Source organism: Prionailurus bengalensis, chromosome E4, assembly GCF_016509475.1.
Source record: "Prionailurus bengalensis isolate Pbe53 chromosome E4, Fcat_Pben_1.1_paternal_pri, whole genome shotgun sequence".
Lineage (NCBI taxonomy): Eukaryota > Metazoa > Chordata > Mammalia > Carnivora > Felidae > Prionailurus > Prionailurus bengalensis.
This window is the reverse complement of record NC_057360.1, coordinates 65,467,774-65,492,773: the sequence shown is the minus strand read 5'-3', so window position 1 is coordinate 65,492,773 and position 25,000 is coordinate 65,467,774. Positions and strand designations below refer to the sequence as shown.

Below are 25,000 nucleotides of genomic sequence, written 5' to 3'. Positions count from 1 at the left end.
TTTGTTTTTATCTGACTTCGTTAAGGAGGGCGCTTGTCGAGATGAGATTGGTGTTGTATGTAAGAGATGAATCGCTGGGTTCTGTCCCTGAGACCAATACTACACTGTGTGCTACCTAACTTTAATTTAAATAAATAAATTATGTACTCTAAAAAAATGTGTCAAGTTGGGTACAGAGCAAAAGAAACTATTGAATTCAGTTATTAGGGAATTCTGTTTCTTGGTGACCTCTGTAAGACCAGTCTCGGTAAACAGCTGATGGGAAAGGACAGATCACAGAGCTGAGAGTGAAAAGGCACCAGTGGCCACATAGACGTCCAATAATTAGATCTTACTTGAGGTCCTCGGTCTTATGAAAAAAGATTTTAGCTTGACCCAAGTGTTTTTTTATAGCTTCCTTCATCTCTTTGTTCCTCAGACTGTAGATTATGGGGTTGAAGAAGGGGGACAAGACTGCAAAGGCCAGAGCAATGGCTGTGTCCCAGAATAAGGAGTAGGTGGCCGAGAAGCGTAGGTACATGAGGGCCACACTGCCAAAGAAAAGCAAAAAGACAGTGATGTGGGAGACGCACGTGGAAAAGGCCTTGCGGCGGCCTTCAGCTGACCGAATACGTACAATTACAGCCACAATGCCAACATAGGACATGAAAATGAGCATTACGGCTGTGATAATCTCCACTGCGTGGACAGTATCCACCACCTGAATCATGACGATGGCTTGTGTGTCTGTGCAGGCCAGGCGTAGCACGGGGAGGAAGTCACAGAAGATATGCTCCAGGCGATTAGAGCCACAAAATGGCAGTGTTGAGATCCAGGCAATCTCAGGGAGGGGTGTGATAAAGCCACAAACACAGCAACCTAAAGTCAATTGGGCACACAGCCTGGGGGTCATGATAGTGGGATAATGAAGAGGGCTGCAGATGGCCAGGTAGCGGTCAAAGGCCATGGCTGTCAAGAGACAAACCTCGCTGATGCCAGTGGAATGGAAGAAATACATCTGCAGGAGGCAACCATTTAAGGAAATGGTCTTCTCACCGAGCAGGCTGGCAAGCATCTTTGGAATGGTCGCTGTGGTGTACCAGATCTCCAGAAAGGAAAGGGTGCCGATGAAGAAGTACATGGGTGTGTGGAGGGAAGCATTCAGCTGGACCACTGTGATGATGACAAGGTTTCCAATGACAATGAAGGTGTAAATGAAGAGCAGTGGAATAAAACAGGTGACAGAACTTCCCCAGGAATAAGGGAAAGCAGAGAAGATGAACTCCTGAGCGGCACTTTGATTGGGGCTCTCCATTTTCTAGTTGAAAACAAGGACTTCCAACTCCCAGTTCACTCAAGCCTTGTAGGAGGTGCCTACGATTATTGGCCAGGAAGTAAACATGCCTACCGAATGCCAGCACTGTGTAGATCCCTGTACTGGGGATGCAGAGGAAGACAAAGGAAGAAAGAAATAGTCCGTATTCCATATGCTTACAACTAAGGTTGTAGTATGGAAAAATATCCAGGCAGAAAGCAGAGTCAACATTTTAGACCAGTGATTCTCAAATTTTAGCATGCATCAGAGCCATATGGAGGGCTTGTTAAAACACAGATTGCTGGTCTATATCCTGAAGGTTTCTAACTCAGTCGATATGGGATAAGGCCAAAGAATTTGCATGCCTAACACATTTCTAGGTGATGCTAATCCTACTGGTCAGGTGTGTTTAGACAAAGAAAGAATTAGACAAGGCAGTGAGGTAACAGCTAGGTGATGTTTCTTCTGTATTCAAGTCTTACTGGTTCCCCAACGATCTCCCCAAAACGGTTTTAAAATTCTTTCCTCAAACTCCCAATTCCTCATCTAATTCTTGGCATATGATTTCATTGAATATTCTAATGCCAAAGACAAACCATCACTGGTGAATTTCACCCTCTTCCTTCCCTTTCTGCCTCTAAATAAGACATCCTCTGTCTCTCTCTTTCTCTCTCTCCCTTCATTCCTCCATGTATATATGCATAATATACATAATATGTATTTAACAATTATTCAGAGAATATTCAGAAAAGAAAACCACTGTTCATCTTTTTTTTTTTAAGAAACGATGGGTCATTCTACAATCTCCCATTCCTTCCCTTCCCCCTCTTCTAGAAAAATGGATCTCAAGTGTGTTTTGTGACAGAAGGCTTTGGTCAAATGACATAGTTCATGGAAAGTGGCTAGTTGAAGCCATAAATGCAGAGCTGCTCCAGGGGGATTATATGGGGAGCGGGGGTGGACAGGGTGGCTGGAGTCTCTGTGAAATGCAATTTAAACTCAACGCGATGCAGGATATGGTCCTATTAATTTATTCCCTTTTGGGAAACATTTGTTCTATTTTCTTCATCGATTCTCTCTTTTCTGCTATCAAATGGGCACAAATCTTATCCTGGGAGAAAAGTGCTATCTCTACACAGACTGTTTATTTCCTTTGTATCAACATCGTTTTTACCTAATACGTTAATAGGTATTTATCGACTTCATTCGCTCCTGAAACCCTCTGAATCAATGATCTGCTCTCAATGCTCCACATCTCTTTTCTTAAAGTGTATCAGTGGCTTTCTGATTAAAAATCCAGTGCCTCCCCCCCCCCCCCCCCCCCCCCCCCCCCCCCCCCCCCCCCCCCCCCCCCCCCCCCCCCCCCCCCCCCCCCCCCCCCCCCCCCCCCCCCGTCTCCTCATTGCCACTAATGTCCAAAGGTCAATCACCTGATCGTTGAAAGTCTTTCCTTTTTGGCCTTTTTGACATCATGCTATCCTGATTTCCCTCATTGGCTATTCTGTCTTCCACCTCCCAGATTTCTATGTTTGTTTATTTTTTCTATCTTTGTTTATTATTTCTTACTCCATATTTTTTTCTCACACGGAGACTTTATTTATTCAAGATTGCTTATCAACTTCTTTTGGCCTCTTCTACTCTCATTCACTACAGTGGCTCCAGAATTCCTTATTTGTGGGTCTCTCTCGGTGATCCACATTTTCTTCAGAACCCTCTCACTTAGAGGTCTCACCTGGACACAAACCTGCTCTCTCCACCTGTTACAGGTTGAATTCCGTCATCCCAAAGTTCACATGTTGACGTTCTAACCCCTGGGACCTCAGAATGTGACTCTATTTGGAGAAAGGGTCTTTAAGGAGATAATTAAATCAAAATGAGGTCACTCGGGTGGGTCCTAATCCAATATGACTGGTGAACATCCAAGAAGAGTAGATGTGGACACAGACAGTTTCAGTGGGAGGACCACAGGAAGACTCAGGGGGAAGACAGCCATCTACAAACCACAAAGATCTCATGAGGAAGCAACTCTGCCCAAACCTGGATCTCAGTTCTCAGAATTGTAAGAAAATAAATTCCTGACGTGGAAGCCACTGAACCCACATCTATCTTCTTCCAAAAGTTAGTAATCCTAAATCTAGTGCAAATGTTAATGATGTTAATGCCAAACAGCTAACTGGAAATCTCATTTGATTCCTGAAGCATTGATACCTGAAACATTTCAGAAATCAATCACTATGCTCACTTGTGGTTTTAAAGCAAAAAATCACATAAGCTTTGGCCCCATTTACATCCCACACGTTTCCTGGGAAATTTTAATATTTTGATATTTAATCCTGGGAAACTTTTATGCTTTGTATGAACTTGCCTTATAACGTTTTCTCCTAATTTCTCCTTGCTCCAAATAATCTCAACAGATATTCACAGTATCTGCGTGCACTCTAAGGTTATCTATTCTTATGCAGGTGGGTTGTTGTTTTCCTAGGTAGCTTCAATTTGCCCAAATTAGTTAATTCACTGACCTTCCTGCTGTTGGACTCCAAAGTTGGACAAACATTGAGAAGACTCAATCTTTCTCTACCCTGATGTTGCCAGCCATATAGAGTCACTAAGACCAACTGCCTTTGCCCTTCTGCTGTGTTTCTACCCTGAGTCCTCCAACTGAACTTCATTTCCTTCACCAGGTAGGGATTTATAGATCTGATGCTTCCTGTAGAACTCTCTCTCTCTGCCCCAGCCCCATATGTATGTATGTGTGTATCTTTTTCTTAGCATAACCAGCATGGGAAGACAGACTCTCCTGGGGATTTTACATAGGCTAATTAAGATAACTAAGAAAACAATCATTCCCATAATAGCTCCAATTAAGAAAAACAGTTCAGCCTGGTAATTAGGAGAACCCAGTCGCAGGGAACTCCCAGAGAACTCCAGTCCAAGACAAATGAGATAGTCTGGAAGCCTGAAGCATTGGAATAAATGTATTTTTCTAAGTTTGTCTGTCTGTCTGTTTGTTTGTTTGTTTGTTTTAGAGAGAGAATAGGGAAGGGAGAGAGAGAGGGTGAGGGAGAATCCCAAGTAGGTTCCACACTCAGCACAGAACCTGACCTGGGGCTCGATCCCACAACCCTGAGGTAACAACCCGTGCCGATATCAAGAGTTGGACACCCAACCAACTGAGCCACGCAGGAGCCCCAGAATGAATGTATTTTTAAAAACTTCCTTTTCTGTGGTACTTTTGGTTGGCTTGACTTTTAAATGAATCAAACTACTGAAAATCCAACACTTGGATTTGAAGGAAGTTGATTCAGCAGAGAGGAGCGGATTGGTGGAACAATGAAAAGCGAGATCCAGACTTCCATCCTGATTGCTTATTTCCAGCCATGAAGCCAAATTTAGGAAAAAGCAAATTTGCTTTTAAGCTATAAGACATTCCATTCTCTCTTTGAATTTCTCCTTCTCTGTGTTATGGGCTAAACTCCTCTGTAAAAAGTTCTGGTTCCGTTATTAAAAACAGCTGTTAGGAACCCAAATCTGAATTGTAGGAAATGACATTTTTCTTTTAGTATATTTGACATGGGAATTGACAGTTAATAACACATTCTCCTAAAAATTTTGTGTTCTCATTGACAAGTTCAACTGGGTGCTAACATGGTACTTCAAAAATGCTTATTAATTCTTACTCCATAATTAAACTACTCTTTATACTTGTATCAGTTAGGAATGCTCCTTGCTTATTTGATCCCGAATAGATGAGTCACTCTCTTGGACTTTTCCTTAAGGTTGCAAAATAGATCTGTAAGTGCCAGGTATCGTTTCCACACTCACAGCAAAAAAGTTGTGCGGCTGGGACTCCACCAGCAATAGCTCTCCCAGAAATCCTAGCAAATTGTTGCCAACATCTCCATACTCGGAACCCCTTCAGAGACATGGGCAAAATAGGTTTAGGTGTGGGTCCTGGATTAGGCAACCGAGCCAACAGGATCTGCTATGTCCTTGTTCACCTTAAAATACTAATTTGGAAATTAGGCCGAATTTTAAAATTTTGTATAATTTTAAGCATTGTGTTTGTTTTAGGAGACTCTATAAAAGGTATTGGTTATTTACATGGAAAGAAATTTACTTGACAACCCGTGATGACATTTAATTCTGTATCATCGATTCCAAACTCAGGCAACGGTTCCCTTCAAGTAGTACATGACGTCATGTCTAAGAAATTTATATAGTTGTTGCCATTTTAGACTTATTGGAACAATCCACTATTTTCATAAATGACATTAAATTACAATATGAAAGTATAAATTATTTTTTAACATTTTGAAGCATGATAACAACAATGAAATATGTATCCATTTATTCAATGAATGAAATTTTATGAAACAAAGGACTCAGTAGAAAAGTTGTCAACGTGTAGGGGCATCTGGCAGGCTCAGTCAGTTAAGTATCTGACCCTTGGTTTCCAACTTTGGTATCATGACTTGGGTCATAGTCTCACGGTTCATGAGTTTGAGGCCTATGTCAGACTCTGCACTGACAGTGTAGAGCCTGCTTGGAATTCTCTCTCTCTCTCTCTCTCTCTCTCTCTCTCTCTCTCTCCTCTCTCTCTCAAAAATAAATAAATAAACTTTATTTATTTATTTTTTAACGTTTATTTATTTTTGAGACAGAGAGAGACAGAGCATGAACAGGGGAGGGACAGAGAGAGAGGGAGACACAGAATCGGAAGCAGGCTCCAGGCTCTGAGCCGTCAGCCCAGAGCCTGATGCGGGGCTCAAACTCACGGACCGTGAGATCGTGACCTGAGCAGAAGTCGGACGCTTAACCGACCGAGCCACCCGGGTGCCCCAATAAATAAACTTTAAAATTAAATTAAGATGCTTATTTCTTTTGAGAGAGAGAGAGTGAACGCAAGTGGGTGAGGAACAGATAAGAGAGGGAGACGCAGAATCTGAAGCATCCTCCAGATTCTGAGCTGTCAGCACAGAGCCTCACACAGGACTCAAACTCATGAACTGTGAGATCATGACCTGAGTGAAGTCGGATGCTTAACTGACTGAGCCACCTAGGCACCCCATCAAAATAAATCACCAAACTTAAAAAAAAAGCATATTTAAAAAAAGAAAAAGAAAAATTGTCAACACATAACAATTAAGAGTTAAAAGGGAAAACAGAAAAGATCTGCACTGGTTATTAAATATATGCGATATTATTCCAGTGATTCTCAAATAAACGTGTTTGCATTCCTTTTGTTTTGTCTCAGATTGACAAAGAATATGTCAAGGGATACATGCTACACGAGGTAATGTGTTGAAATGTAAACTCTCAATGTTGCTGACTATACAAATTTTTAGGATATCGAGAATGGTGATTTGGCACTATTTCATTTTAAATCCTGAATATTATTGAATATTGCAGCTGTATTTCTAGGAATTAATCTTGCAACAAGATCACAGTCTACACACGTACATGCCGTTTTTCACTGTGACATGATTTCACTGTGACATGTTTATGCTTAGATGTGATTGAAATAAACTTAAATCTGCAGCCATAGGGATAAGCGGTACAACCATAATGCAACATACTATGCTGCGGTTGTTTGATATGGAAATACTAGACCTCTGTGCTGTGACTTGGAAAGACATAAACAAATGTGTTGTTAACTCTGATGGCATGTGATCTGCTTTTTTTTTTTTTTTTTGAGTTTATTTATTTATTTATTTAGAGAGTGAAACAGTGTGGGGAGGGGCGGAGAGACAGGGGAGAGAAAATTCCAAGCGGGCTCCGTGCCATCAGCGCAGAGCCTGATGCAAGGCTTGATCTCACGAACTGTGAGATCATGGCTTGAGCCAAAATCAAGAGTCGGACACTTAACCAACTGAGCCAACCAGGCGCCTCAATGATCTGCTTTTGTAAAAAAAAAAAAAAAAAAAGAGAGAGAGAGAGAGAGAGAGAGAAGAGAGACACAGAGAAATTTATATGGAAATATGTTTTTATTTATTCTCCTTAACTTTCATACTTCCTCCTATTTTCTCCATAGACAGCTATTTAAATTACTTAACTGTAATCGTAAGATATCTTCCATAGGTATGTTTCCTTGCGAAACAAGCATTTGTGTTTTGTGTACATGTGCTTTTTGTTCACATCAATTGTATCGGATTGATTTCGTTGCATTGCTGATTTTTTTTTCACTCAGCATTATTTTTTAGTTATTCAGGTTTCTTTGTGTTCATTGAGTTCACACCATCTAGCACCTATATGATCCTCTGAAATATTCACTGATCTTAGTTAAAGCAACTCTTCCCCATCATAGGTCATAGATTGCTTCCAACTTCCCCACACCCAACTAACATCTTCACGCATGTTGATTTATTAACACGTGTGAAAATATGTTTGGGACACATTCCTAGGAGCAAGATTACTAGGAGAGAGGATACACTCGAGTTTAAGTTCTACCAGAATTTTCTCCAGAATGGCTACACTAGTTTATATTACCTGCTGGGTATGTGTGTTTCTTTGTCTCTACATCCCCTCCAACACTGAGCCTTAATAAAGAGTTTAAGCATGTCTCTTTCTTTCTGTCTTTCTTTCTTTCTCTTTCTTTCTTTCTTTCTTCTTTCTTTTTTTTTTTTTTTGAGAGAGAGAGAGATAAAGAGACAGAGAGAGCGCACATGAGCAGGGGAGGGGTAGAAAGAGGGAGAGAATCCACACTGACAGCATGGAGCCGGATGCGGGGCTCAAACCCATGAACTGTGACATAATGACTCGAGCCAAAACAAAGAGTAGGGTGCTTAACTGACTGAGCTTCAGGTGCCCCAGAGTTTAAGCATCTCTTTATGTGATTATGAGCCTTTTGCATTTATCTTATTTTAAATTACTTGTCTATATTTGTTGCTGATTTTCTTCCAAGTTTCTTTTCTTTGTTCTTCTTTGAAAGAAATCTTTTACTTTAAGGAAAATGATTTTTTTCTCACCCCAAATAAACTAAACACATATGCAACAAGAAATGGTATTATGGTTTCAGAAAAAGACACGCTCACCAATTTACCTAACAGCAGTTTCTAATTAGAGACTACTATAGAGAATTCATATGAACTTTATGCTATGTTTGGACAAACACAAAACATTTTGCTTATGTACGTATAACAAACGATAAGAATACAAAAGTAGGGGGTGCCTGGGTGGCTCAGTCGGTTAAGCGTCCAACTTCAACCCAGGTCGTGATCTCATGGTTCATGAGTTCAAGCCCCGCATGGGGTTCTGTGCTGACAGCTCGGAGCCTCCAGCCTGCTTCCGATTCTGTGTCTCCCTCTCTCTCTCTGCCCCTATCCTGCTCATGCTCTATCCCTCAAAAATAAAGTTTAAAATATTAAAAAAAATTTTTTTTTCAACGTTTATTTATTTTTGGGACAGAGGGAGACAGAGCTTGAACGGGGGAGGGGCAGAGAGAGAGGGAGACACAGAATCGGAAACAGGCTCCAGGCTCTGAGCCATCAGCCCAGAGCCCGACGCGGGGCTCGAACTCCCGGACCGCGAGATCGTGACCTGGCTGAAGTCGGACGCTTAACTGACTGCGCCACCCAGGCGCCCCTAAAATATTTTTTTAAAAAAGAATACAAAAGTAGAATCTCTACAATTCTTCAATATCTCATGCATATGTTTTTTTTATTTTCACATTGTTTTAAAAGCTTTTGTATTTAACTATTATTCTACCTTAAAAAATCTTAAATGCTGTAACATTATTTCCAAATACTGATCAAGTGCAAGATGACTAAAAGCCACAAAAACGGTGAGGAAAATGGTATAGAAAAAAGAATGGTCTTTCCAAAGAATGGCCCACCTGCATATCCCCCCCCAACTCCCCACTGCAGTTCTCCAGCACCTTCTCTGTTTCTAAATGATAAAAAAAATCTATTAATTTTTTTTAATGTTTATTTATTTTTGAGAGAGAAAGAGAGAGACAGAGCGCAAGCAGGGGAAGGACAGAGAGAGAGAGAGAGAGAGACAGAATCCGAAGCAGGCTCCAGGCTCTGAGCTGTCAGCACAGTCTGATGTGGGGCTTGAACCCACGCACCGTGAGATCATGACCTGAGCTGAAGTCTGGCGCTTAACCGACTGAGCCACCCAGGCGTCCCCCGCAAAAATCCATTTAATGTGTAAAATATCTTTCCCACGCATGCATACACACACACACACATATGCACACACACAACCAGGTGGCATGGTTAAATAATTACACATTTGATGCAGATAATGTTTCTGAAAATTATAGAATTATTAAGAAATAATTAACAATACGATTCTAAAATACTTACAACCCAAAAGACAATCTTAAGATTCAGACAGTAAGGACTAGTTATTAAATTTCGACAATTCCGGGCTGGTACGGTGCCAGACAAAGCCCACGCACAGCAGAACGCAGTAACTTGTGAAGTGTTTCACACATGGATATTAAAACAATAATCATTTAGCCTCCTACTGATGAGTCTGCTCGTCAGCTGCAAGAAGGTGACTTAGGCTGGACTCCTGGCTTTGGGTTCTGGTTCTGGACTCCAGGCACCAGGCTTTGGGCAGATCAGCCCCCCATGTCTCTAATTCTCTGCACCAGGGGCTCCCAGGCACACGGCCTCATGAGTCCAATCCTGCCAGAAAAGCAGCTACCAGAGCGAACCCAACCACAAAGGCATCGATTCAACCCCCGTAATGTCCACTGACATCCCAATAGTCAAAAAAAAAAAAAAAAAAGAAAGAAAGAAAGAAAGAAAAGAAAAAGAAAAAGAAAAAAGGCAATCCAAAGTTATGGGGCAGAAAAGTATACACCACCCACCCTGAAGATTTGTGAACTTGTAATTCCATTACGGGGATGTGAAGAATCGGGACTAATAACTCAGTTGATCACTGCAACTTATCACTACCCTTTATTACAGTCATGCTACAATTTCGCCTTGTCCGTGATAGAATTGGCAGCTTCGCAGAGCAGCTCGACTTCTTAATCCATGTAATCAAAGTTGTACCGAAAGTGCCCCATCAATGCACTAGTGCAACCGTTTGCAAAAACAATATTTTTACCAACAGCTATAAACATATCAGCGCATGTTACTTTAGTGAGTCAACTTCTTGAAATTTGTCTTGAGACAGAAGTTTTTGAAAATGGAAAGAACTTTATGCAAAAAAAAAAAAAGATAATTGCCATATTTATAAGAATGGTGATAGCCAGGGGCACCTGGGTGGCTCAGTCGGTTGAGCGTCCGACTTTGGCTCAGGTCATGATCTGAGGGTGCATGGGTTCAAGCCCCGCATCAGGCTCTGGGCTGACAGCTCGGAGCCTGGAGTCTGCTTCGGATTCTGTGTCTCCCTCTCTCTCTGCCCCTCCCCTGCTCGCATTCTGTTTGTCTCTCTCTCTCTCTTAAAAAATAAAATAAATATTGGGCGCCTGGGTGGCGCAGTCGGTTAAGCGTCCGACTTCAGCCAGGTCACGATCTCGCGGTCCGGGAGTTCGAGCCCCGCGTCAGGCTCTGGGCTGATGGCTCAGAGCCTGGAGCCTGTTTCCGATTCTGTGTCTCCCTCTCTCTCTGCCCCTCCCCCGTTCATGCTCTGTCTCTCTCTGTCCCAAAAATAAATAAACGTTGAAAAAAAAAAATTTAAAAAAAAAAAAAATAAAATAAATATTAAAAAAAAAAAAAGAATGGTGATAGCCAGGAAACAATATAAAGGTTCAAAAGAGAGAAATAATTTGCATATCCAATCCATTTTTTGCCATAATTAAACTGATGGCTCTAAGTACTTTGTAGAAACATGAATAAGTTTTAGTATATAATTTTGAATTAAACATTTTTTATTACCAAGTCACATAGGTATTAGAGGAAAACTGCTACACAAAATATATATTTTAGCACTGATACCGGAAAAGAGACAATTTCTTAGAGGGGTGGATCAAATCATCAATAAATTTCATTGCCTATAGATGTAAACATATGCATTTATTATGTCAACATTTTCTCACACTGATCCTACGTGAGATGCTAAGTTCCCATGGGGAGGGATCCGATCTACTCAGTTGCTTTTCACAGTTACGGGGTTAACACAACTGCACATCATCTGTGATGCCCCTGTTCACGACAGCGTCACATACAGAGCACCCCAGTATGTAGATCTTAAAAATACCAGCAAGGCTGACTGGAAAGGAAGCAAAGATGGGGGATCCAGTCTATGGTCTGGGTGCCAGAGGCTCTTGCTTCTGCTTAATGTCCAGTAGCTTCCAGAAAGAACTTGGACCCGTCACCTTAGTGTCATGGGGAGTGGGCTCCATGGGCTCCATCAGGTCACTGGGAGCTTTGTAAAGAGATTCGATACCCAAGAAAGGTAATACCTATGAGTATTATTAATATTTATACAATTAACCGCCTTGAAGTAAAAGAGCAAATTAAAATCAAATGCACAAAATGAGAGATACAGAAAAGAAAACAGTATTTTTGCCGTCTCTGTAAGTCCTCATAGGACTTTCTCTGTCAGTCTTCTCACCAACTCATGGAGAAGAAATTTGGACTACTTGCATAATTCTTTTCAGTTCTCGTGTTTGTGGGGTCGGTATTTTGCGAAGAAGTTCCATCCATATAGAAGACTGCTTCCTAAGTTACCTACCACGTACACGAAACACCTTTTGAGGGCAAAGGAGCTTCTTAATAGCATCTTTCATATCATTATTTCTCAGGCTGTATATCATGGGATTGAAAAGGGGAGAAAGGACAGAGAATGTTACAGCAATGGCTGTGTCCCAGAACGGCGTATACGTGGCAGAGAATCTGAGATACATGAGGGCCACACTGCCAAAAAACATCAGGAAGACGGCAATGTGGGCGACGCAGGTGGAGAAGGCCTTTTTACGACCCTCCGCTGAAGGGATGCCCAGGATAACAACCACAATTCTGATGTACGAAAGGGAAATAATCAGACTCGTCATCAGAATGGCCGAAGCATGAATCACGTCTTGCACTAGGGTCACAGAGGCATCCGTACAGGCTAAATTTAATAATGGACCGAAATCACAGAAGATCTGATGGATTTGGTTGGGGCCACAGAAAGGTAGGGTAGAAATCCATACAACCTCAGGTAGAAGGATGAGGAAACCAAAGACACAAGAGCCTGCAGAAAGCTGAGCGCATAGTCGGGGGGTCATGATGGTCAGGTAGTGAAGAGGGTTGCAGATGGCAAGGTACCTGTCGATGGCCATGATGGTCAGCAAGGCTCCTTCAGTGTTTCCGAGTGAATGGAAGAAGTACATTTGCAAGAGGCAGCCAGTCAAGGAGATGGTCTTTTGGCTGCTGATCAGATTGGAGAGCATCTTGGGGATGGTGGCCGTGGTGTACCAGATCTCCAGAAATGAGAAGATACTGATGAAATTGTACATGGGGTTGTGGAGACGGGTGTCCAGCCGGACAGCAAAGAAGACCATCAGGTTCCCGACGACAATAAAGGTGTAGACGAAAAGGAGGGGGAAGAAGTACAGGAGGCCGCCATCTTGGAGCTGCGGGAAGCCAGTGAAGATGAATTCAGTCACGGCTGATAGATTTTCACTCTCCATTATCCCCAGAAGAGCTTCCTGTGAATAAGGGAGAGGTTATACCCAACTAACAGAGAAGGAAGTCGATGCAGTGTAAACATAAACAGTATTTTGGTTACGTGGCATTTTTTTGCGTGTGTTTTGACACTTCCTCAGTTCAAAATGACCAGTGGCTTGCCTGTATCTGCAATCTTTATTTGGGAGACAGTATAGCTAATGATTAGTACAGGCAGGGTTCAAATCGAACATATCGAACATACTGAGCCTGAATTCTCATCCTGCTGCCTATTAGTTGGGCGATAATGGGCAAGTCCCACAATCTCTCTGAGATTCAGCATCTTCTTCTGTAGGTGAAAACCTATTTGTCCAATCGGAGTTGTATTACATGAGTTAATGTATCAACGCCCCTGGCATTCATGATCAATATCTGTTCTCATTTCTTTCCGAGATCGGCTTTCTGAAACAGTAATATTAACAGTATCTCGTTCAGATCTTGTTCACTCCTCAACCATTTGCTGTGTGAATTCTTTCTTTACTTCCACTTACAGAAGACATTTTGTCCTATGTGTCAGTGACATGATAACTGCAAAGCAACATAAACGTTTCGGTTATTATATTATGACTACCCTTTTGCGCCAGAAACTCCTGATTACCGCTACTTGAAGATTTTTCTCCCTTGGCTCTCATGCAACCCCACTCCAGGTTCACCCTGTTCCTATATGGAGGCTTCTTCTCGTGTGTTCACTATATCATTGTTTCCTTCTATGTGTTATGGACCCATCTTCTTTACCCATTCGGTACATGGCTGTGTATGGCAAGTTTCTGCTGTGGCCCCTGAGGTCCTGTCTTTCCTCACTGTCTGTGGATGAGCAATACATAGGCATCAAGCCTCTGTCTCCAGCACAGGTGTGTTTCCAGACTTCAGATCCGCACACCCAGCATATCCCCACCTGCCACTCCCTCCTCCTGCATGATGGCAGATTTCAGGGTCTACCTCCAATTCTCCGAGATCATTGCCTTGTGAAGGCCAACACTCTTTTGGGAAGGCATTCGGACTCGCTTTTCTTCACCAGGATGCTTCTGGCTTCCTTTGGGTTTCAGCTCAGCCACTGCCTCCTGTCAGAAGTGCGCTCATGTCCTTCCCCACATTCACATTCACATATGCACACACACATGTATACACACGCCTCTGGGTTTATTCTCATCTCTGTGTCTTCGGCAGGGCCCCTACCATTAACTTGATGAAGTTTCACTGCAATTCTTGTTCTCTGTTTAACTTCACTAGACTGTGAGCTTCCATTTGGGCAGGATGAGCCTTTGTCTTTCACGACCCCTAGTATATATCAAGCACTTGAAAGTAGTTTCTTTTGTAATGACTAGGTTTGGATCTGACTTGCAAACACCATTAAAGCCAGAAAAATCCAGAAGCAAGGCAGGTAGAGAAGAGAGGATGAGCATTCATGTCTTGGACCATCACATGGTCTGAATAACTGGATATAATTTCTGATTGAAAATATGCAGAGCCCAGAATTCCAAAGATGGAACTTTCTCAGAAGCCCTAGTCCAATGCCCAAGTTCAAGCCTCCCCAGATCTTCACTGAGTCTTTAGAATGTGTTTCATCCTTAGCAAAGAAAATGGATAATTTCTCCCCAGCCCTCAGTGACCCTAAACTCACCTCTGCAGAATACCAGAGGGCTCTTCCTTTTCCCTGGGTCTCTGCATTGCCGAATGTTCTTCCACTGTCTCTGGAAGTGTTGTTATAGCCATCCTACCAAAGACACCAAAGGGAAAATGAACTCCACTGAGGTTTTATCCCTCGGTAATAAGTAGAAAGCAATCTGTTCCCTCATGGGGTCAATTATCAGACACCCCTGCCCTGTCTTCTCATTAGATCTTCAGGTCAGAGGAGAATCAGTGTCCCAAGGAAGGCTCACAGATCCTGGTGACCATTGTTACCACCATTTTCTTGTTACTGGTTACGATTTAACCAGTCAGTTCCCATCTCGGTATGGAATTGAGAGGGTTCCATACAAAGAACAGCTTTGATAGGACTCTACCCTCACAAAAACACACAAGAAATAGAACAGTGTTAGAGTGCCTGGGTGGCTCAGTCAGTTAAGCATCCAAATTTGGCTCACGTCATGATCTTGTGGGTCACGAGTTCGAGCCCCACATCGGGCTCTGTGCTGACAGCTCAGAGCCTGGAGCCTGCTGTGGATTCTGTGTCTTCCTCTCTCTCTGCTCCTCCCTGCTCATGCTCCATCTCTCTCCCTCTCAAAAATAAATAAAAACATTTTAAAAAAATTAAAAATGGAACAGCATTGAAGGTGATTTACTGGCATGTTAAGTATCATGGATAAAGTAGTGAAGAAAAAAGAAAACAATTTCTGGGAAAACACGTCGTTTGGAAAAGTGAGCCAGTACTAAAGAAGACAATGGAAACCACCCCCCCCCCCACCTTTTTCCTTCCAGCAACATATATGGGGCTCTCCTTCAAATTATTCCTATGGATTCTGATGAATTCTTTAATTTTCTATTTTTCCCCACAAATATATGAAAGATTGGTTTTGTATACCATTTCGTTCACAGTGTGTTGCAAACATTGCCAAATACAACAACATATATATTAATTCGTTTTCTATTCACCATTCTTACGGAAAATATCTTAGAAGTTTCCTGATACGGTAGCAAAGCGATGGGGTCACGTCTTTCGTGTGAATGTGGTTACGGAGCCTGGCTCAAGAATGCACAATGTTAGGAAGAAGGACTTCTCATCTCTAATCATGGAATTTGGTGACTTAGAATACTTTTTAAAAATAAATTCATATTAACGATGACTGTGTAAGATATGTTTATTTTTAACCACTGAAAATTATCAGGGAAGATTTTTTTCCCTTCATGTTTCTCTCGAGTGTAGTACCAAAATCTTATCGCTAAGAAATATTTATATGCTCCCTTGAATATGCAGTTTTATCTAGATTGTCTATTCCCCCCCCCCATGAAAACTAACCTGATTTTTAGTATCAGCAACATTTGGCAAGTTTGCTTTACAGATATAATCTGCGGTGCATCTGTTTCTAGAAATAAAATTATTTCTATGAGAAAATGCATAAATTAACAAGAACGGAAAGTGACTTACTTTACTTTAAGAAAAAGAAATGTTGGGGTGCCTGGGTGGCTCAATTGGTTAAGAGTCTTACTCTCGGCTTCAGCTCAGGTCATGATCTCACAGTTTGTGAGTTTGAGCCCTGCGTTGGTCTCTGTGCTGATAGCACAGAGCCTGCTTGGGATTCTCTCTCTCTCTCTCTCTCTCTCTCTCTCTGAATAAATAAATAAAACTTTTAAATAAAGAGAAAAGAAATGTTTAATTTGTCTGTATTTGTCCTTATCCAGGTGTTAGGAAATCTAGAAATGGAAATAGTTGAATGACCATAGTGCCCCCTTTGTTAACCTAACAGACCAGCCTTCACCGTGGACTTGAATTGTCAAGAGTTGCCCCACTGCAACCCAAGTGAACGTCCAGTTGGCAAACAGGCACCAATGGTAGCAACGTGGAGAAACATACTTGCACAGTCTCTTTATTCTCTGATTCTCTGATTTGTTGCTTTCTGAAGCAAACAAATAAAAAAATAAAAAAATAAAATTCTTCTCCCTGCTCTTTTTCAAATGTACCACATGAAAAATATAAACAGTTGGGTATATGAAGCCCTTTGTGACACTTGGAGGAATAAGTACACTTTTAGATTGGCGGAAGCATTTTGAAACCTTTTTATTTGGTTTCCTTCAGGATGGAAAGTTATCCGATACTTAATTGACAATAGCAAGCGTTTGTATGTGGGAGAGCCGCTGGGATGCATCACACGTCCTCCACTTCTGTGGATCCTCCTGCCCTCGTGGTGCATTTGTCTTTCCAATGCCTGCTCCTGCAAACTCAGGAATGCGAATATGACCGTTTGAATTCTGGCTGCCCACGGAACAGGAATACAAATTTTCTGGCGAGGCTACGGTGAAGCTGTGAAGTGCAATCCTAAGTCGAGAACAGGTGTTGTTGGATAATTTCTTGTTTCCTTATCTGCTTTTGTTTGTGTTCGTTATTTACGATTAGCGTGGCGCAAGTTCAAAATCACGGGGTTTGGCTTTGGAGGCCGAGTAGGACTGAAGTTTGTATGTGACTGCATCCCAGGCCCCCTCTCCATTTCCAGCTGCTTTTGTCAGCGGCCCTTTAATTTAAATGGTTTCCTTGATGGGACTCAAAACAAGTCGATGACACACAGCCACTAATGTGCCTCTTCTCTGTTGGTTGTGGAATCCTAAACTCAGACTTTTGAGGCAAAGATGTCCCAACTTCACTTCACGTGCCATCCACCAAAGGAAACCCAGGAGTTGAAGAGGTAAAGTCCCCACCTGATAAACAGAAACATTCCAGATACCCATTCATGAGCCCCCATCCCAATGCATATCTATCAAAATCCAACTTCTGTTTGGAATTTTCAACACTTGAAAAAAAATTTTTTAATGTTTATTTTTTGAGAGACAGAGAGAGACAGAACGTGAGCAGGGGAGGGGCAGAGAGAGAGGGAGACACAGATTCTGAAGCTGGCTCCAGGCTCCTGAGCTGTCAGCACAGAGCCTGACGCGGGGCTTGAACTCACAAACCACGAGATCATGACCTGAGCTGAAGCTGGATGCTTAGCCAACTGAGCCACCCAGGCGCCCCTGGAATTTCCAACACTTTTATCAAAAAAGATTCCTGCAAAATATTTCCCAGATAGGGCCTTCTCTTGCCTGTACCGAATTCCCTTAAATTTTGTGTCGTATATACTATGACTTTAAGAGATTATTTACATTTTGTCTATTGACTTCACCTTTCTTTGTTTTTCAGGACTTACAGAGGTTTTTTTCTCCCCCCCCCCCCCCCCCGGAAGGATGCTTGTGATGTAAGCTAGGTGGGGTTGTTTCGTGTTTTGTGCGCCTTTTGGGTCTCTAAAGAAATTAATATCCACGTGGTTTGGGCTGTTTTATTGGACTGTTGGGGAAGGAAATTTCAGTACACAGGATAAAATTGCTATTTTTATACCAAAATTTTTGTACGTGTGTTTTATGAAGATAATTATAAGAGCTGTACATGAATTATGATAGAAACTTCAGGCAACAGCACTGGATATGGCAAGGAGAGGAAAAGTTTCTTTAGAGCTGTTCGGTTAGAAAGTCAAATGAATCATGTTATTTGAAGCGGCCATTCCATAGATGCAAAGAAGACTTTTGTGTTGAAGAAAATGAAGATGCTTAGCCCTGGGAAGACCAGCAATAACTAACGTTCCTCTCTGTGTGTATCTGTGTGTACTGAAGTGTATATGTGTCAACAGTATCCTACATGGTAGGTTTCTTATGAACATGTCTGGCAACAGGAATCATTTAGTCTTACTAAATGTATACGCTTATTATTCTAATGAAGAACGAATTACATAACTAAAAATGAAAGTATACTTTACTTCTGTAAGTATTATTATTATTATTATCATTATTTTAAGATATCTGCTTCCTGGGGCTCCCAGATGGCTCACTCAGTTAAGCATCTGACTCTTGGTTTTGGCTCAGGTCATGATCTTGCCATTCGTGAGTATGAGCTCCATATCAAGCTCCGTGCTAACAGTGCAGGGAGTGCTTGGGATACAGTCTCTCTCTCTCTCTGTGCCTCCCCCCTGCTTGTGCTCTCTTTCTCTCTCAAAATACATAAATTAATTTCAAAAACTTAAAAAAAAAGATATCTACTCGCAACAAACCTAATCAGGTAATCCATGATCCATAATGAAATAGAGAACTTTCCCGAGATCTATTGCCTGAAGCACACAGCCACCTTCTGGAGTGATGAGCGAGCTTTCCTTTAATTACAACCGTTCAGAAGAAAGCAAGCAAATCAACCCCATAATAAGGTTCTTGACCGTATATACATCAGTGTTAATAGCTATGACCTAGAGTATAAATGTGTTTTCCTAGATATCAGGGAAAATAATGAGGAGAACAGACAGAAAGTTCAGTGTGACAAAGAACTATGTATAGAGTGGTTTCATTTTTTTTTTAATTTTTTTTTCAACGTTTATTTATTTTTGGGACAGAGAGAGACAGAGCATGAACGGGGGAGGGGCAGAGAGAGAGGGAGACACAGAATCGGAAACAGGCTCCAGGCTCTGAGCCATCAGCCCGGAGCCCGACGCGGGGCTCGAACTCACGGACCGCGAGATCGTGACCTGGCTGAAGTCGGACGCTTAACTGACTGCGCCACCCAGGCGCCCCACATTTTTTTTAATCTGTTACAGAAAACAGTAAGACGGGGGGAGATTTGTGGCTCAGAATTAACCTCCAAACGTGTCGAACGTTTTCCAAAGGTGGAACAGTGTCCTAATCTCGTTCTTCATGTCCTTGTTTCTCAGACTATAGATGACGGGATTGAAGAAGGGGGCAAGGATAGTAAACATCAGTGCAATTGTGGTGTCCAGGACTGGGGGATAGGTGGCATTGAATCGTGAGTACATGAGGGATACGTGGCCGAAGAAAATCAGGGACACAGCAAGATGGCCTGCACAGGTAAAAAAGGCCTTTTGCCGACCCTCAGCAGAGGGGATCCTCAGAACCACAGTGACCATCCTGATAGAGAACAGGGCAATGATTAGGACGGTAACGATGATGGCCACAGCATGGATCACATCTTCAACCAGAATCGTGGACGTGTCTGTACAGGCCAGGCTCAGCATGAGGACCAAGTCACAGAAGATTTGACAGATTTGGTCGGGCCCACAGAGAAGTGGTGTGGAAATCATCACAATCTCAGGAAGCAGGATGAGGAGACCCAAGATGCAGGAGCCGGCAGAGAGCTGAGCACACAGCCGGGGGGTCAGGATCATCTGGTAGCGGAGAGGGTCGCAGATGGCCACGGACCTGTCAATGGCCATGGTGGTCAACAGCATCCCCTCGGGATTTCCCAGTGAATGGAAGAAGTACATCTGCAGGAGGCAGCCAGTAATGGAGATGGTCTTCTTCTCGCAGATGAGGTTGGAGAGCATCTTGGGGATGGTGGCTGTCATGTACCGGATCCCCAGGAAGGCGACGATGCTGATGAAATTGTACATGGGGTTGTGAGGATGGGTGTCCAGCCGGACGGCAAAGAAGACCATCAGGTTCCCGACGACAATAAAGGTGTAGACGAAAAGTAGGGGGAAGAAGTACAGGAGGCCGCCATCTTGGAGCTGCGGGAAGCCAGTGAAGATGAATTCAGTCACGGCTGACAGGTTTCCCCTCCCCATATGCACAGCAGAGCTCCCTGCGAATGAAGGAGAGGGCACACACCAGCTCACAAGGAGGCGGAGAAGAACGGGTGGTGAACAGCTAAGTAACTTGGATGAGTAACAGGAAATAACTTGCAAGTTTTATTCTTTTCTAATTTCACACTCTTGTGCACACTGACTAGTATTTGGCTTTTTCTCCCTGCTCCTTCAGAGGCACGATCACAGAAACAGCGGTCCCCAAATGTTTTTAAGTGTTTTATTTATTATTTATCTTTGAGAAAGATGCAGAGAGTGGGAGCAGGGGCGGGCAGAGAGAAAGGGAGAATCTCAAGCAGGCTCTGCGCTGTCAGGGAAGAGCCCGATGGGGGGCTCAGACCCATGAAACCGTGAGTGAGATCATGACCCGAGCCGAAGCCCGGAGGCGGACGGGAGAAAATATTAATACTAGCACGGAAGGCTTTGAGAATGGCCACTTTACAATAGCAAGAACCGCATTGCATAGTGTGCTGGGTATGGAGTCAGTCACTGTGGCAAGCACCGCCCCAAGCACAGGCTGTATTTTTTTCCCTAATGCTCCAGATGCTCTAGGGAGGCAAGATCATCCTCATTTTATAGAGGAGAACACTTAGGCACAGACAGGTGAAACCCTTTTCCGCGGGATTCTCGCCTGAAGTCAGAATGTAAATCTGTGCACCGTATCTCTAAGGAAGCGCTCGAACCCACTGCCCCTGCCAATATGTGTAAACACACTTTCAGGGCTTAGAGTAGTGTCAGGAAGATTGTCAACACTCCAGAATATTGGGCACTGTTACCCTGGGGTTTCTGGATTATATATTTATCATGTTTCATCATCAACTACTAGCTTTTCCTTCCTTATTTTTTTAAATGTTTATTCATTTATTTTGGGAGAGAGAGAGCAAGAGTGAGTGGGGAGGGAGTCAGAGAGAGAGAGACAGAGAGACAGAGAGAGAGAGAGAAAGAGAATCCTGAACAGGGTTCACACTGTCAACGCCGAGCCCAACTCAGGGCTCAATTTCATGACCTTGAGATCATGACCTGAGCCCAAACCAAGGGTTGGACTCTTAACCAACTGAGCCACTCAGGTGCCCCTGTTTTTCCTTCTTTAGACTGGGCTCTTCCTTCAGGGCAGTAACCTAGAACAGGGTTGGCATGTAAAAAAAAATGGTTGGTGTCAAATAAATTAACTTGGAAGCCATACTCTTGATGCAATTAGAATTAAACCCACAAGACAGCCATGGACAAGTGAGAAAAGAAAATTGGAGACTGGAAAGGGAAGTATGACAATTCACACATATATATGAAGTTTATTGTCAAATTGGTTTCCATACAACACCCAGTGCTCATCCCAACAGGTGCCCTCCTCCATGCTCATCACCCACCCTCCCCTCCCTCCCACCCCCCATCAACCTCAGTTTGTTCTCAGTTTTTAAGACTCTCTTATGGTTTGGCTCCCTCCCCCTTTAACTTTTTTTTCCCGACAATTCACTTTTAATGAGAGTCCTAAGCAAGTCTGGAAAAACTGGCCTCTCAAAGGATGGCCCCATAATGGAGTATCCTGTTTTATTTATGCCTGTGCCCAGTAAGTTTCCCGCTATACTTGCCTTTATGCGCTACCAACATTTGAAGTTTCTGAGTCCTCAGGCTTTTTTTTTTTAATGTTTGTTTATTTATTTAGAGAGAGAGAGGGAGAGAGAATCCCAAGAAGGCTCCGCTCTGTTAACAAAGAGCCCGATACGGGGCTTGGACACACGAACCATGAGATCATGATCTGAGATGAAATCAAGAGTTAGACACTTAACCCACTGATCCACCCAGGAACGCCTATGACTTTCTTGTGCATGGTGAGTGAATTCTTTCTCAAGCCTTAGCCTCCTGCACTCACCTCTACCCAAGACTGCAGGGGCTCCCCTGTCTGTGTGGATCTCTGCATCCTTGACACTCCTCCGGCCCCTCCAAAAGGGATCTTACAGTTATTTTCACAGGCATCCCAGGGAATAGCAAGAAGGGTAAGCGGGCTCCATTGGGGATTCCCTCCCTGCCCCCCAGTGCAGAACATCACTTTCCCTCACGGGGTTAACTAGCAGAAAGGTCCCCATTGTATGCTCGTCTCATTAGATTTCGGGATCAAAGTCGTCATGAAGTGTTTTTTCCTGATTGTACTCATATCTCTGGACACGGCAAACTACTTTCTCCACCACTGTGGTTATCGCCCCAGGTGTTCGTAAGTCTACCCGGTGCCCTGCAAAGAGCACTTTGTGTTGGTCCTCCTCTTCTTACATGAACACACACGTGTGGAAAGTCTTGAAGGAAACATACTTGAAAGAAAAACTTGAAAAATAGTTACTAGAAAATAAGACCATTTCACAACAGACATGTCATTGGGATTTTGTGCCAATAGTGAAGTGAGGGGGCAATGTTATTTTTTTTTTCTCATGCCACAAATGCATGTGAATCTCTCTTCCCCTAAACAATCCACGTGGGTCCTGCTGACCTCTCTAGTGACAGTTAGTGTCTCACCACTTTTCACAGGATTATTCTGTATTCCAAGTGCTCAATCCACTGCTCTGTTGAAAACTGAGTTGTTATTTTCCTCTTCCTCCTCCTCCTCCTCTCCTCCTCCTCCTCCTCCTCTTCCTCCTCCTCCTCTTTCTTCTTCTTCTTCTTCTTCTTCTTCTTCTTCTTCTTCTTCTTCTTCAAATCCAGTTGCTTTTATCATGTAATCCCCATTTGGAATTATGTGTCAAATTTTGGATGGGAAGATGTGCTTTCTTTCTCTCTTGAGTTTTGTCTAACATTTCTTCCTGTGACATAGGGACGTAGTTTCCTTGTCTAACTTCTTACAATATTTTTTCTTGAAATTCCAAAATAATAATAAGCCACTGGAATAAAAGGTCCAGCATAGGGAACATAGCACTGCATGATGACAGATGGTGACTACAGTCGTGGGGAGCATGACGTACAGTATAGAGGTGTTGAATCACTATGTTGTACACCTGGGCCTAATGTAGCATTATGGGTCAACTATATGCAAACTAAAGAAAAAAATCACATGAGAAGATCTGGAAAAAATGTTAATTGGAAAAAATGTCCTTTCTAATGGTTTACCGTGGCATGAAATGGTCTATTTTATTTTTAACAACTTTATTGAGGTATACTTTGTATACAAAGAAAATATTTAGCACGTGCAATAGATGAGTGTGAACATATGCAAACACCACATATAAGCACCACAGTCAAGGCAACAGATGTATCCAACACCTCTCAGACCTACTTCATGTTTAAGGTCACAAAGCTTGTATGTAGTCCAGTAAAATATGAGCCTCTCTTCTATAGATCTTATGCTCTTAACCACTGTATCTTATAATCTGCAGTTGGTACTAATGCTTATGGAATAATAAGAATAATACTTACGTAATAGAAATAAAATTAATGTTTACAGCATATATTTTAATGGCTTAAACATCATAGTTCCTCCCTATTATCTATCCACCTACGCATGTCTGAACAGGTACTCTGTGATACATTAGACATGTATAAATAGAACAAACATGGGAAGAAATGGAATAAATAGAAACTATCAGTGTGACAACGAATGAGTTATATGCTAGTTTTGTGGTTTAGTATCTTAGAGTAACATCCAAAGTGAGAGGTGCCTATGAAGTAACATCATCTTGCAGGTGCATTAAACACCTTCTGAAGGCAGAGAAGCTTCTTAATCGCAATCTTCATGTCCTTGTTTCTCAAACTATAGATGATAGGGTTGAAAAAGGGAGCAAGAACGGCAAACATCAGTGCAATGACTGTGTCCAAAGTTGGTGGGAAAGTGGCAGAGAAGCGCAGGTACATGAGGGACACGCTGCCATAGAACATCAGAAAGACACCAAGATGAGACGCACAGGTTGAGAAGGCCTTCCGGCGGCCTTCGGCAGTCGGGATCCTCAGGGTCACAGTGATGATTCTGACATAAGAGACAGCGATAACCAGGACAGAGAAGATGATGGCCGCAGCATGGATCACATCCTCAAGCAGGATCATGGACGTGTCTGTACAAGCCAAGCGCAGTACAGGTTCAAAGTCACAAAATATCTGATGGATTTGGTTGGGCCCGCAGAAAGGCAGGGTGGAAATCCAAACAATCTCTGGGAGCAACACAAGAAAGCCAAAGATGCAGGAGCCTGCAGAGAGCTGAGCACACAGCTGGGGGGTCATAATGGTCGGGTAGCGGAGAGGGTTGCAGATGGCAATGTACCTGTCAATGGCCATGGTGGTCAACAAAATCCCCTCGGAATTTCCCAGTGAATGGAAGAAGTACATCTGCAGGAGGCAGCCAGTAATGGAGATTGTCTTCTTCTCGCAGATGAGGTTGGAGAGCATCTTGGGGATGGTGGCTGTCGTGTACCAGATCTCCAGGAAGGAGAAGATGCTGATGAAATTGTACATGGGGTTGTGGAGACGGGTGTCCATCCTGACTGCAAAAAATACAATGAGATTTCCAATCACAATGAAGATGTAGATGATGAACAAAGGAATGAAGAAGAGGAGGCTGCCATCTTCAAACTGGGGGAATCCAGAGAAGAGAAACTCCATCACTGTCGAAGTTCGGTTATTTCTTACCATGGTCTCAACAGCCTTAAGTGTTTTGGGTAGAAAGACACAGCTCAGTCGCTAGATGAAATATAAAGAGTTAGATCTCTTGGTTCAAATAAGATTCAAAGGAAGAAATGCTTTAGGTAGATGATTTATCCCTATCATTCTTGGGTTAATGAAACATGTCCATTTAGTATCTACTATGTGCCAAACACAACTGTAGGCTTGTTGAATTCAGTAGTGAAGAAAACACTCCATTTTCA

At 42.7% G+C, this 25,000-nt stretch overlaps 4 protein-coding genes across 4 annotated transcripts; all 4 read right to left on the bottom strand.

Annotated features, from left to right (window-relative positions):
- Positions 1-331: 331 nt before the first annotated feature.
- On the bottom strand, positions 332-1,294 carry LOC122476233 (olfactory receptor 6K2). Its single transcript, XM_043568682.1, has one exon. The coding sequence runs from the start codon at positions 1,292-1,294 to the stop codon at positions 332-334; it is 963 nt and encodes a 320-aa protein (XP_043424617.1).
- Positions 1,295-11,918: 10,624 nt separating this feature from the next.
- Positions 11,919-12,866, bottom strand: LOC122476255 (olfactory receptor 6K3-like). Its single transcript, XM_043568739.1, has one exon. The coding sequence runs from the start codon at positions 12,864-12,866 to the stop codon at positions 11,919-11,921; it is 948 nt and encodes a 315-aa protein (XP_043424674.1).
- Positions 12,867-19,199: 6,333 nt separating this feature from the next.
- LOC122475944 (olfactory receptor 6K3-like) lies at positions 19,200-20,192 on the bottom strand. The gene has a single exon (XM_043568073.1). It carries the CDS (start codon positions 20,145-20,147, stop codon positions 19,200-19,202), a length of 948 nt encoding a protein of 315 aa, XP_043424008.1. The 5' UTR covers positions 20,148-20,192.
- A 3,624-nt stretch (positions 20,193-23,816) lies between these two features.
- Positions 23,817-24,767, bottom strand: LOC122476257 (olfactory receptor 6K3-like). The gene has a single exon (XM_043568740.1). The coding sequence runs from the start codon at positions 24,765-24,767 to the stop codon at positions 23,817-23,819; it is 951 nt and encodes a 316-aa protein (XP_043424675.1).
- Positions 24,768-25,000: the final 233 nt, after the last annotated feature.